General features: G+C 42.1%; 1 protein-coding gene across 1 annotated transcript in view; it reads right to left on the bottom strand.

Annotated features, from left to right (window-relative positions):
- Nucleotides 1-14,125, bottom strand: part of Dnah6 (dynein axonemal heavy chain 6) — a 317,890-nt gene that overhangs the window by 206,739 nt on the left and 97,026 nt on the right. The window contains exons 20-25 of the mRNA XM_008840298.1: nucleotides 12,114-12,233; nucleotides 10,130-10,310; nucleotides 6,143-6,239; nucleotides 3,483-3,702; nucleotides 2,704-2,868; nucleotides 2,513-2,623 (exon numbers count right to left, since the gene is read on the bottom strand). Of these exons, the coding sequence (XP_008838520.1) occupies nucleotides 2,513-2,623; nucleotides 2,704-2,868; nucleotides 3,483-3,702; nucleotides 6,143-6,239; nucleotides 10,130-10,310; nucleotides 12,114-12,233 (894 nt within the window). The remainder of the gene's footprint in view (nucleotides 1-2,512; nucleotides 2,624-2,703; nucleotides 2,869-3,482; nucleotides 3,703-6,142; nucleotides 6,240-10,129; nucleotides 10,311-12,113; nucleotides 12,234-14,125) is intronic.

Here is a 14,125-nt window from a genome sequence, read left to right as displayed (position 1 = left end):
GACTTACCCCAAGAGAGGCCTGAGGGCAGGAGAGCAGGCCAGGAGAGTTAGCCAGTGGTGCAGGTCCAGGGAAGCAGAGAGAGGTGAGGGCGGGGCCGGGTCAATTACCAAATCTTTTTTCCTTGTTGCCTTCATTGTGTTTTCTCACTGTGGATTCTTTCCTTTGCTGTGCAAAAACTTTTCAGTTTGATGCAATCTCACTGTCTGCTTTTGCTTTTGTTATCATGTCCAGAAAATTAATGTTACTGTACATGCCAGGGAACTTTCTCTGTTTTCTGCCAGGACTTTACAGCTTCAGGTCACATGCTTAAAGATAAGGGCCTCATTTCTCCCACAACATAATAAAAGATCAAATAACCCAATTAAAAATGGGGAAAGGATTTGAATAGCCATTTTTCTAAAAAAAACGTGAATGGTCAGTATGTATATGAAAAGATGCTTATTACCACTAATCATCAGGTCTGACTATCAAAACCACAGTGTGAGAAAAAATAAAATTATGAAAATTTCAGGCAAATGCTAACCCTCCTCCTTAATAAGAGAAGCTTCTGTTTAGGTGAGTGCTGGCGGTGTATGTTGAGACTTGTGACTGCTCAAGGTGCTGAGGTTAAGTGGCAGCTGGGTGCTCAGTCCTGAACGTTGACACTAATTCCTCTAAAGCTCGGGGAAATTGTGGAAAAGGGGGTGTAAACAATGCGAAGGCTGGAAGATTGGAAGATGATCTGTGAAACATCATCTTCAGAGCATGCTACAGCTCTGCTATAATCACGAACCCACAGCAGCTGTAGTTGCCTCCTTGAGCCTGTGTGAGAGTGGGCTTGTCTATAACCAATCATGGACCGAGGAGAGGCCGGTCGGGACCTAACCCTCCATGTTGAACTACTGGCTACTGACAGATTATAGGGGAGGAACAGCTGTTGACTTCATCGTGTAACCAATGGTGAGCCCACCAAGCTCCAATAGATAGTTCCAAACCTGTGGTTACACAGACAGTCCTAGTTAAAACGAATGGGTCATAGAACAAAACAAAAAGACTCGAATGTGGGAAGGGACCTCTAGCCAGGTCAGTGGGAACAAAAGGGTGGGAGGGTTATAAGAGAGGGCAGGGGTGAAAGTAAACAGAAAGTGCTATGTACATGTGTGGATTTGTCCAAAACCAAATTTAATCAATTCAGAAACACAATGTGACATTACCCCAAATCTGGCACATTGGTTATCATCAAAAATAAAAGGATAAAAAATATTGGCAAAGACATGGAGATAGGAAGCCCCGTGCACTGCTGGCAGGAAGAAGAAATGGTGCATATATGACAAGGCACAGGATGGGGGCTTCTCAAAAAACTGAAGACGCAATTACCAAATGAATGAGTAATCCCACTTCTGAGCATATACATCAAAGAACTGAAGTCAGGGCCTTGAGGGACCTCTTCTTCAGTGTGAACAGCAGCATTATTTACAATAGCCAACATGTGAAAACATGAAAAAGCCATTAGTGGAGGGAAGAATAAAAAGAATGTGTCCTGTACATACAATGGAAAAGCAGTCAGCCTGAAAAAGAAGGAAATCCTGTTATGGGTGACAGGGATGAAGGACATTAAGTTAAATGAAATAAGTCAGTCACAGGACAAATGCTGCATGAGTTCGCTATGAGGGATCTGCAGTCATCAAGCCCGTACAGAGTAGAACCGAAGTTGCCATGGTGGGGAGAGGAGGCAGTGATGAGTTGCTGCTGCTCAACAGATACAAAGTTTTATTATGGAAGAGCGGGTTCTAGAGATCTACTGCAGTGTCGTGGCTATTGTTACCAAACAGTGCATTTTGCACTTACAATATTTTAAAATTATATTTGTATGTGTGCATGTGTGCCAGTGGGCACGCACGCAGAGGCCAGGGGAGGGCACTGGTGTTTTCCTTTGTAGTGCTTTGCGTTACTGTGTTGAGACAGGGTCGCTCATTGAACCCGAAGTTTCCATTTCAGCTAGGTTGGCTAGCCAGCGAGCTCTTGGAACCCACCATGTCTCTGGCCTGCAATGCTTGGGTTATAAGCACTCACTGTGATGCTGAGCTTCATTTAGATTTTTTTTAAATCAAAATAATGTGAGAGGAGATGGGGAAAGGGGTAATAGGGTCAAAATACATTTACAAAATTTAAATAATTAATAAAATATTATTAGAAACCAAAACAAAAACATATACCTTTCTGTGATAGATACCTAAGCCTAGTAAACACAATTATTTCCTAAAATTTGCAAATCATTATAATCCTGATGCTTTCCTCTTAAACAGCTTTTCTACATATTTTATATTTCTTCATATGAATACCAAACAAACACGAAGGGAGTGTCCCTAAGAAAAATTGAACACAAATGGCTTCAGTGTGAACCCCCAAGCTTGGAAGTCTTGTCAGCGCACTGAACCTCTGAAATAAAGTGGATTTGCATTAGCCATGATAGAACCATGAAGACCATCTTGTGTGACATTATGTTCGACAATAATCTTTTAAAGCTCTCACCTCAAAATTTACTTTTTCAAAAGCTTCCAGGGCCTCTAACCTATTGCTGTCTGTTTCTAGACACTCAGTCAAATCACGGCACCACATAATCTGAGAAATAGTCAGGATGACCTGCAATGAAACATCTTCTTTAAGTATGTGAGATTTTGTACCAAAGAAAGATCCAGAAACAAAATACAATGAGCTGTTACTTGAGAAGGGTAGCCAGCCATCACCCATTCAGTCCTTTGTTTCCCCTGATAGTCAGCAATGGCAGCTTTGCACAGACGGTGGAGAGATGCGAACATGGCTTCCTCCACCTTCCCAAGCCATTCTTCCACATTGCCTCGCGCCTTGAGGCCTTTCCCCAGGCCGACCTAGGAGGCAATTAGGGTGATGAGAGAATAGCTCAGGTAGTCCACCTGCTGTATTTCTGTAACAGAACTCTGAGTTGTGTAAACACTGGCGCTAGACCACAAACGCTGGGAATTTTGATTGACATCTTCGCTGCCCCTTGAAAGAGGATCCCTATGTGCACATTCATATGTACATGTGTGTTTGTGTATGTATATGTGGCTGTCTGTGTGGATGCGGGTGAATGTGTGTATATGTGTGTGTTCTTCACAATCCACTGGGGCATTCATGTTCTTGGTGTCCTCATTTAGCAGGTGCTGGACAGCTCTGGCTTGGATCTAGGTGGCCTGGCAGAGAATTGGCACTCTTGCCCAGTCTCTTATGTAGAGTGGGTAAAAACACGGTGGCTCTCCTCCAGTCTGTTTCCAAGAACAGAGTACACCACATTTATTGAGGTGATTTTAGTTGCTTGACAATTTCTCCATTAGATTTTGAGTTCTTTGAGGGAGGGTTCTAGCCTGGTTATCCGTGAAACTGCTGGGCTGGTTGAGTACCTGGCAAGCTTAGGATGTGAATGAACAATGCTTTATCCCAATTCTAGACAAGTAATTGAGTTTATCTCTGAGGATAAACTTACTCGCTCTCCCTCAGGTGACAGCATTGCCAAAATATCATTAGTGAAAACCTTTTCTGCCTCTGCGTCGATACCAGGAATCTTCCCCTCGGCCGGAGGCATGACAGCGAACTCGAGCTTTGTAATGGAGTCAAAGCATTTCCTCAGGTGAGGCTGCACGGCCTGTGGGTTTCGGGTCTGGGCCAAAATCTCCAGGAGCTCATCATTTGATAAGAAGTAAAATCTGTATGAAAGAGAACCCTTAAAATGCAGCTTGAAATAGAAGCACAGACTCAGATAGACATAAAAGATGAAATTCTTTAGCTGAATCCCCTCCAGTGCACTCATTTCCTGGGCCTCTAATTACACGTGGACTGGATTTCTGGGGGAGGCTACATGTCTCTAAACAAGTTTATGTGAAATGTAGTGAGGATGCATCTCAAATACCTAGACCTAGTAGCTAGAACAAAAAAAATTATAAAATTATTAATAATACCAGCTCTTGCTATAATACTGACTTGTTTTCATCAGTCTTACTTAGCTGTGAGCTCCTCTGGTGAAGACATATTGCTTTCCCTAGACTCCTGACTTACACATACCTAGTGTTCAATACATTATTTGTTGAAGAGAAAACAGATGCATGAATGGCTGCAAGAACCTTACTTGGTTCTGTAACATTGTCCGAATTCAGAGGTCGTTGTAAAAAATGACAGGATACGATTTTGCCAACATACCATTTCCAATGATATGAAGGTTATGCTTATGTAGAAAAAGAAAACATTCTGTATGCATTTCAATATCATTTCAAACAAGATGGGTAAAGAAAGGTATAACATCACAGAATATGATTCTGCCATAAATTGAGGTTGCAAGTTACAGCCCACAGGGCCAATCTGGCCTGGCACCTGCTTTTGTCAGTACAGACTGACTGTCACATAGGCATGTAGAGGTCTTGTCTATGGGTTCTTTTCTGTTACAGTAGTGGAACCGAGTAGCTGCAGTTGTGTCACCTACAGAGCCTTAACTATGTCCTACTCAATATTTATTGTGTGGACTTTTAAATAAACGGCCATCTTCCTGCGTTAGATAACTAAAAATATTCTTGTAAATATTAGTCTTTGGCAATACAGTTTCAGGATTATGTTTTTCTTTTTCTAGTTCTGGGCTTGAACCCAGGGTCTCAAGCATGCTAGACAAGCACTCTGATACTGAACTATAGCCATAGCCATTTAAAAGCTTACTTTTCAGTTTTTAAAAAAATTAATTTTCAGTTTTAAATATTTGTTAAGTTACTTAGGCTGGCCTTGAACTTCTGTAATTCAGGAGGCCTGAACTCATGATCCTCCTAGTTCCCAAGTAGTTGGGATTATAGGTCTGTGACACTCAGTGTGCTTCAGTCTTGTTTTTAATAACTCCAGTGGAATTTGATTGATTATCTTAGTTGATTCCACAATAGGTCAGAGCAGTTAACTGCTCAGGTTGAAGACAGGGCTTCCCTTTACCTTCTGTCCCTCTCACTGCTCTCCACTTCCCTAACTCATGTTTGAAGGACCAAGTGTTCAAAGGAAGTGCCTGGACTGGTGGTTGTCCACTCAACAATAGCCTTTCAATAGGGAGGAGCTGGAGTGATCCCTCTCAGAATCTCTCTTAACAAGGTTTCAGATTAGGTTCTTCCTGTGAGCTGCTTGTCTCTGAGAGGGAGATGGTGCAAGGAAAGCAGCACTTTTATCCTTATCCCCATCTGGTAAAGTGGGATTTTTGTCCTTGGTTGTCAAGTGTCCTCCTGACAATCATCCTTTTTATTTTTATTCTATTTAAAAATTATGTGTATGTGTGTGTCCACGTGTGGGTATGTGCATGTGAGCACAGGTGTCCACAAAAGCCAGAAGAGGGCGTCAGGTCCTCTGAAACTGAAGTTTAAGACAGCTGTGAGCCACCTGATGTGGGTGCTGGGAACCGAACTGCTCTGCAGGAACAGCCAGAGCTCTTAAGTGCTGAGCTATCTCTCTAGCCCCCAATCCATACTTTTTGTTGCAGACAGATGAGATTTTAGAGACTGCTCCACCGAGACCTTGACCCGTCCTTCCGAAGTGCTTCAAAGTGGTTGTAGTTCTTCCTTCCTTCTAACACTTATGAAAACCACGAATTCCTGCATGAAACTTTTGTTGTACACACCTATGGTGACGTCTATGTTCCTAGCTAAATCTTGCCCAAGTACAGCAACCATGCACTAAAAACTAATTATTTCAGTTTTGGTTTTCTCTGAAGCTCAAAGACGAGATTTGTAAACTGTGTCAACATTGCAAAAGGAGTTGTCAGGCCGCTTCGGACCATTCACAACAAGAGGGGCAAAAATGCTAGGGTTCTCACTCACTGGAAGAAACAGAAGGGCTAAAACTGGAAAGGCTACAGAGCTAGAGATGGGGACATCCGGGGAGAGCCATGTGCTAAGGGGTCCCTCTACTCCCCTGTAACCCCATGCAGACGGCCAGCATGTCTCATCTCAACCTATGCATCCTGGAGGGCTTAGTATTTGCTCAACAACCAACCTAGGGAAAACTGTCCAGGCAACACAGAGATTTCTTGTTTCCTTCTCCAGTTCTCTGATGTTCTGAAGTTCCAATCTTAATCTTAAGCTGTCTATAGTTTACAACAAAACATTTTATGTAGCTTTTTAAACTTACCTTGGAAAGATAACTCTTTTTGATTCTAAATATGCCTCTAGACACTTCTGAATTTGGTCAAGCAATGCATTATTGTTTTGAAAAGTCTCCAGAAGTCCTGTTCATTGAGAAAAAAATAGTGTTGACCAAGTTATATTAAAATAGAAAGTATAATTTTAAATGAAAGTAAATATATTAACATTCGGCAGCCTTTGTTTCATTTGATAGAAGAATAAACCAACAAAATGGGGTATCGGCTAAGAATTTTAGCGTCTTTATTTCATTTTTCTTCTTTTGTGTATGTAATGTGTACATGTAACTATATCAGTTCTGGTGGTTTGAATGAGAATGTCCCCCATAGGCTCCAAGTGTTTGAAGACTTTGTTCCCAATTGGTGGTGCTGTTTTGGGGGTCTTAAAAGGTGTGGCCGTGCTGGAGGAAGCACATCACTGGGGTGGGCTTACAGAGTTCTTAAACCTTCCCAGATCTCCAGTTAGGTGCTGCTTCCTGTGCCTGCTTGAGGGTGTGAGCTTAGCTTCTGCTCCTGCTCCAGCCACCTCTGCCACCATGCCTCCCCAGCATGATGGATGCTTTCCCCCTTGGAACCATAAGCTAAATAAACTCTTTTCTTAAAAAAAAAATTTATTTTTATTTTATGTGTATGCATGTATTGCCTGCATGTAGGTAAGTGCACCCATGTCGTGCAATGCCTGCAGAGGACAGAAGAGGCTGTCAGATCCCCTGGAACTGGAGTTACAGTTGTTAACTGCCATGTGGGTGCTGGGATTCGAACCTGGGTCTTTTACAAGAACAGTCAGTGTTCTTAACTGTTAAGCTACCTCTCCAGCCCCAAAGCCTTTCTTTTATATGTTCCCTTGGTCATGGTGTTTCTATCACAGCAACAGAAAAGTAACTAATACACCAGTGTTTGCATGTGTGTGGGAGCATGTGTGTGCAGGGAGTTCACATGCACGTGTGTGCATTCATGTGGAGGTCTGAGGTTGACATTAGGAATCGAGGGAGATTCCTCTTCCACCATATTCTTTTGAGGCAGGGTCTCTCAGTTAAACCCACAACTCCTCTATTATTCTCCCAAGCCATGTTGCTCTAGGTATTCACTGTTTCTCCTTCCAAGACTTGAATTACAGGTAAGCTCCCACTCCCACTTGACATTTATGTGAGTTCTGGGCATCCGAACTCCAGTTCTCTTGCTTGTGCAGCAAGTGCTTTAACTGCTGAGCTATCTCCCTAGCCCAAGACTTCTAATTCTTAGTTAATCATAATATTTTAATACCATGTTTGAGTAGTATTTTTAATTTGAAAGATTTTTAACTGGTGTTCTGTTTTTTGCGGGGGGGCTATGAGTGCACAAACAAAATTCAAACAAAGCAAGTTTCTAGAAGCTTCCTATTCTCTGTCACCTTTTCTGTATCGAATGCCATTTTTGATTTTTTTTTTTTTTTTTGAGACAAGGTCTCCCTTTGTAGTCCCAGCTAGTCTGGAACTTGCTGTGCAGATTAGGCTGGCCTTAATCTCACAAAGATTCTTCTGCTTCTGTCTCTCAAGTGCTGGGATTAATGGCGTGTGCCACTTTGCCTGGCTCCACTGCCATTTTTAAATGCAAAAACTATGTCCAAGGGCACTATTTGCTTGCTGTTCAACAGCACTACCATAGGCAGCCACCTCTATACCATATCCATTTTTGTAGTTTTGATGCTCATCACAGTGGCTGCTTTCCTACCTGCACAAGCATCAAATTCAAAGTTCTTACTGTGGCCCTATGTAATCAGTGACTCTCTCCAATGGCCAGTCACCCACCTAAGCCCACTTGCTCCTCTGTCCTCATCTCCTACATAAGCTTTCCTCGCTGTGCATTCTCCTGCAGCCCACAAGAACTCTGAGCTGATAGTTGAACGCGCTAATCCCAAGAGCCTTGCTTTTTCCTCTCTGCCTTCAAAAATTCTCCTTCAGATCCACACATTTTCACTCTCTCTTTCCTGCAAGTTTCTGTTTGAAAAGCACTTTATCAAAAAGTTTAATCTCTCTTCTCTCTCTCTCTCTCTCTCTCTCTCTCTTTCTCCAGCTACTCTCTAGCCTTTTATACTGCTTTATTTTTCTTCATAGCTTTATCATCACCTGAAGTGATTTATTACTGGGCTATACTTCTTTATCTGAAGTCGTTAAGGCCAGATATATTTAGGAATCAGATTCTTTTTCTAATTTCTAAAGGCCAATTTTCCATTCATCAGTTGATGAATGCCCTATACCCCGTGGGTTATGGAAGGAGGGGGAGGAAAAGGAGGAGGAGAAGACAAAACATTTTAAAAAGTCTATTTTATAATAAGTCTAGTGGGGCTGGGACATCACTCTGTTATCAGATGTCACTATATTTTTGCACTAAGGGTTTGAATATGACAGTGAAGTGGGTGTGGCAGGCAGAGTTAATGGTTAACAGTTCCCATCCTCAGGGATGTCCACATCCTCATTCCCCCATGTCTGTGGTTTATATGGAAATGGGAACTGTTTACAGATTTGATTAAGTTAAGGATCACAGGATAGGGAAGTTATCCTGGGTCATCTGGTGGGTCCAATATCGTTACAAGAGGGAGAATAAGAGAAATACATGACAAGAGAGGCTGAGGCTGGAAGGATGTGGTTGCTGCCTGGAGGAGAGCTATGAGCCTACAAAGGTCGGCAGTGTCTACAAGCCCTAAGACCTTTTCAAATGTTCAGTTTTATCATTCCACAGTTTTTCTTTTCTGCGTGTGTGTTAGGTAAGAATTTTTGGGGCAGGGGTTAGAGAGATGGATCAGCAGTTAAGAGTACTGGGTGCTCTTGCAGAGGACCCAGGTTTGAATCCAATGCCCTCTTCTGACCTTCACAAGAACTGCATGACACAGGTGTACTTACATGCATGTAGACAATACCTTTATATACATAAATTAATAAATAAAATATTAAAAAAATAAAAAATTGGTGTGCAAAGAGCATTGCCTCAAAAGCTGCCTCGCTTGGCAGGGAAGCTGTCTGGGACTGTCCCTCAGCATGGGCCATATGCTGCTTTGTGGCAAGCAGACTGGCTGAAGCTTTGGTATAGAGCATCAAACTCAGTAGCTGTCTGTGTGCTCCCAGAGAGTTGTTTCTACATCCATAGAAATAGAACTTGCTAAAACCCTTTGACCTTGATGCTGGGCATAGGGGTGGGGTGGGGGCAGAAGAGGCATCTTCTTCAGTGTGATAGCCACTGGTAAGGTGCCCATCCTCCTGGAGACAACCCCTCACTGTGCTCCTGTAAGTAACCCTAACTAAACTCATTGGTTCACACACACACAAAAAGTAATAGAAGTAGAGGGGAGACTAGTTGGTAGTTGAGAAAAGAAAGGATCAGTAGGAGTGGGAAACAGAAGGTAACAGCAGTGTTGATGAATATGATCAAAATATGTGATATCATATAGAAAATGTCATAATACAATCCATTATTCTGTCTAATGCTAGCACTGACATGCTAGCAAAAACCTTAAAAAATTTAGCCTTGATACTTGAATTACAATAAATGATAGTATTTTTTTAACTCATTCTAATAATAAGTTTAAAAATATGGAAACTTTTGTGGTTCTTTCCATGGGTGAGCTTAGCACAGGTGAGCACTCATGTCCTGCCGTGTCTGTGGAGGTCAAAACAAAAGAGGGCGTCGAACTCCCCTGGGACTGGAGTTATGGATGGTTGTTAGCTGCTCTGTGGGTGCTGGGAATCAAACCGTGCAAGAGCAGCCAGTGTTGTTAACAGCTGAGTCATCTCTCCAGCCTGACGCACACAAATTGTCAAAACAGCAGTAAGAAACAGATACTTGTGTTCCAAAACCATGACCCAAGACCGTAAGTTGATAATAAGAAAGGACAGCGCTTAATTCCATCAACTCTTACATATGCCACGTGTTGTAAGGTTCATATAGGTAACAAGCCTGTCAGATGACTACAAAAGCTTTTATTCTACTTTTTCTGTTTGTACCTGGTTGAGTTGCGGCTCGGAGTGCATTGGGCAGAAGGTTCACCTTCCTCATGATTTCCTTCCATGACTTGTCCACTTGGAGGAACATCTTGGCCTCTGCAGGCAGCTGCCTCTGAATATCTGGTGCGTTGAAGATGCTTTCTAGGTAGAGCCAGTTTCTCTGACAGTTCAGCCACTCTTCCTGGGAGGAAAACAGGGAGGCTATCAAAATGTAACTTCCAAATTGTTGATCATGTGGGGCTGCTTGGCTCCCCACAGGTCCTCTGAATGAAATTTCCTTAAAGAGCCCAAGACTCATTCCAGCCCGATTTCACTCACCTTCTACTTAAGAGAATTACATTGAGTCATCTGTGCAGAAACCCAAGAAACATGATTAAAATGAGCAGAGGAAACGTTCTACAGGGAGGCAGGATGCTTACCAACAGAAACCTGAAGGGTTGGGGAGGCAGCAAGTTTATGACTCCAAATATATGCAAAGTGTGCTGGTTAGTTTTAACTGTTAACTTGACACAACCTAGAATTACCTGAGAAGACAGTTGCCAGGGGAGCCCATGGCATGAGTTCTGTGTGGTAAGCAGGTATGTACTTTACCTCTTGAAGGGTCCTCTGACCCTTTCAGGTTCTAGGGAGATACATGTTGGCTCAGACATCACAGTATTTGGTGTCATAGTTTTGGGCTGAGATTAGAGTCATTGCTATTTTTTGGAAATGTGTAGTAGTTATTTTTTTTTATTTTTTGTTTCTCTTTTTCATTCTGCTATTATTTATGAGGAACTTAACTGTGTAATAAATTTGAAGGTGGAAAAAATTAATGATAGTCCAAGAACACAGGTAGAAGGAAAGCACTTTCAGTCCTTTGAAATCTTTTTACCGTTATGTATTTCTTCTAGATGTGGGAAGAGAATCTTAATGAGGAATTATCTAGAGCAGGTCAGCCTGTGGGCATGTCTGTGGGGGATTGCCTTGAGTGTTAATCGGTGTAGGAAGACATAGCCCATTCCCCCAGGCAAGGCTTCCTGAACAGTATGAGAGAAGAATGCTAGCAGGACTTGAGCAGACAAGGAAGCATTTGTTTTCTTACTGCTCTTCACTGTGAATGAGAAGAGACTAGCAGCTCAAGGTCCTGCCTTGACTTCCCAGAAATAATAGACCTGGAATTGTACGCCAAAGAAACTCTCTCTTTCCCTAAATTGCTTTTTGTCAAGATATTTTATCACAGTAACAGAAATTATATTAGAACGCAGGGTTATCAGGAAAAAAAGTCTGTTTGCTTGTGTCAGAGACTTTGAAACTGCAGTTATGAGCAGTTGTGAGCCATCTGACATGAGTGCTGGGAGCCAAGCTGTAGTCCTCTGCAAGAGAAGCAAGTTCTTTTCATTGCTAAGCCATCTCTCCAGCCCTACTACACGTTTCTTTTAAGGATCTTCTATAAAAACATGCCCTTTAAAGCTGATGAGAACCCAGTTTAGCTGACATCTTAGTGGCCTTGGGAGGCCCTGAGCAGAGGACCCAGTACAAACCAGTCTCACCTCCTGACCAACAGACATGCTGAGATCCCAGGTGCATTGAACTTAATGAACAGATGGACTGTTAACATGTATATGTTGTTTAATTTTGGGTGTTTTGTTTCATATCAAAATAACCAAACAAGAGTGATGGTAATAACATTAAGCCATATAATAATACAAACCAGAGCCCGATACATGTGCATTTTCTTTTTATTCTGAATATAACAAAATAACAACAATTAAATCTTACATTTCTAAATTATATACTATTAGAAAGATAGGATAAATATTTGTGTATGCGTGTGTGTGTGTGTGTGTGTGTGTGTGTGTGTGTTGGGTATCAAATCCAGCACTTTGTACACACTAGGCAAGCCCTCAACCACTAAGCTGCATTCTTAGCCCCATAGAGTAAGTATTTCTAAGGGTCTTATGGCTTTCCAATCCAGAGTCCATGAACTGAAATTTCCTGTACTCACCAGTGTTTGATTAAATAAGGCAAGCTGTTTTTGCCATTCACCCACTCGAGACTTCAATGGACCCACATAACGTGATGAGGCAATGGTGGCAATGTTGATGGTGCTGTCATCAAGAAGGACCTTCAAAGGGGATGACAAAGACATATGCAGCATTGTGTGTCAGTGTCAGTCATAGACACTTCAGATGTTCAAGTCCAAGAGCCCATTTAAAGGCCAACTTTTTGGATAAATAATGTAGCCCCTCTGATACTCTTTCTCCTCACTGTGCTTACAGTCCTCTGTGATGTTCTCTCAAAGGCCATGGGGGAGGGCATTTAACTAACAACTGTGTTATGTATGTGTGCATACCTGTATGTCCATGGGTGTGCATGCATGTACATGTGGAGGCCAGAAGTCACCCTAAGATGTTGCTCTTCAAGTGCTGTCCACTTTTTTTTAAAAAAAAATTAATTTATTTTTTATGTGTGTGAGTGTTATGCATGCATGTGTGTAAGTGTACTTGCATCATGCAGTGCCTGTGGAGGACAGAAGAGGGCGTCAGATTCCTTGGAACTGGAGTTACAGATGGTTGTTAGCTGCCATATGGGTGCTGGGGTTTGAACTCAGGTCTTATGTAAGAATAGTCAGTGCTCTTAACCACAGAGCCTGTTCTCCAACCCCTCCACTTTGTTTTCTCACTGGAACAGGGGGCTCATTGATCAGGCGGCCAGTGAACTCCAGGGATCAGCTTGTTTCTTCTTTCTCAGCATTGGCACTGCAAGCACATCACTCCTCCTCCCACCAGCTTTTTACAAGGGCTCTGGAGGTTGAACTCAGGTCCTCACACTTGTGAGCTGTCTCCCACAGCCCTGCCTCTGTAACTGTTAATGGCACACATTTTTGCTTTGTTCAGTGCTCTTCTCTTGCCCTATTATAGACAATTGGCATCTCCTTTACACCCTGGCAGGCCTTCGATTCTCAAAATAACCCATACTTTCAAAATTAGTTTCTTATGTTCAACCCATTTTCATTCAACCATTTTAAGATGAAGTTGAACTCATTCTTACTACTGTTTGAATGACAAGGCAGTATTCCAACTGTCTTCCTTCCTCCCGTTCCCTTTGAATGACAGCATCCCTTATAGAACATGTGAATTAAAAAATACATGTGGGTCAGGTGTGGTGGTGCATGGCTTTCATCACAGCACTCAGGAGGCAAAGGCAGATGGGTATCTGTGAATTTGATGTTAGCCTGGTCTACATATCGAGTTCCAGGCCAGCCAAGGCTACAATAGTGAGACACTGTCAAAAAAAAAGTGTGTCGATCTGGAAGATTGACTTGTCTGCTGCAGCCCCATCGAGGCACTGCTTGCTTCCTTCTGGCTTGTATCTACCCTTAGGCTACAGCTTTGCCTTTTAAGTTGGACCATATGATCTGGTTTCCTTTGCCAAACAAATGAACCTTCAGATTTTAAATGACTTAAGAATGTTCCAAACTCTTTGGTTAGATTTATCTTATTTACCTCAGCAATAAAAGTGAATTTAGCTTCTTAGTGTGTTACAGACATGAAATGGTCGTTCTTGTTTCTATGTTTTGTTGAAATGGACTGAAATGCCCTTTACCCCTTCAGTGTCTTTCAACTCCCATCTTTAAGGTCCATTTATCATGGATGATCTAGGAAAGACTTTCCTGTCACTTCGAACATAATTGAGCTCTTTCATAAATTTCTCAACTATAGGACTGTACTGTTACACACACACGTAAACACACACAGAGGTAATTTTATTGCTTTGGTAACTACTTCATTAATAAGCTTCCATGTCAATTTTTTATATTCATATCTTTCTTTCCAAATTATGTAACTTGTAGTTCACTTCCTCACCTTAATCTTTCACAAAAGATGTAAGAGGTGTGGTCAGGACCTTTTCCATAAGCAAGCTAGCTTTCTTTCTCTCTCTCTCTCTCTCTCTCTCTCTCTCTCTCTCTCTCCCTCTCTCCCCCCCCCCCTCCTTCTCTCTTTCCACTCTCTACCC

Source organism: Nannospalax galili, unplaced genomic scaffold (assembly GCF_000622305.1).
Source record: "Nannospalax galili isolate Female #2095 unplaced genomic scaffold, S.galili_v1.0 scaffold279, whole genome shotgun sequence".
Classification (NCBI taxonomy): domain Eukaryota; kingdom Metazoa; phylum Chordata; class Mammalia; order Rodentia; family Spalacidae; genus Nannospalax; species Nannospalax galili.
This window is presented reverse-complemented; position numbering and strand designations above follow the sequence as displayed.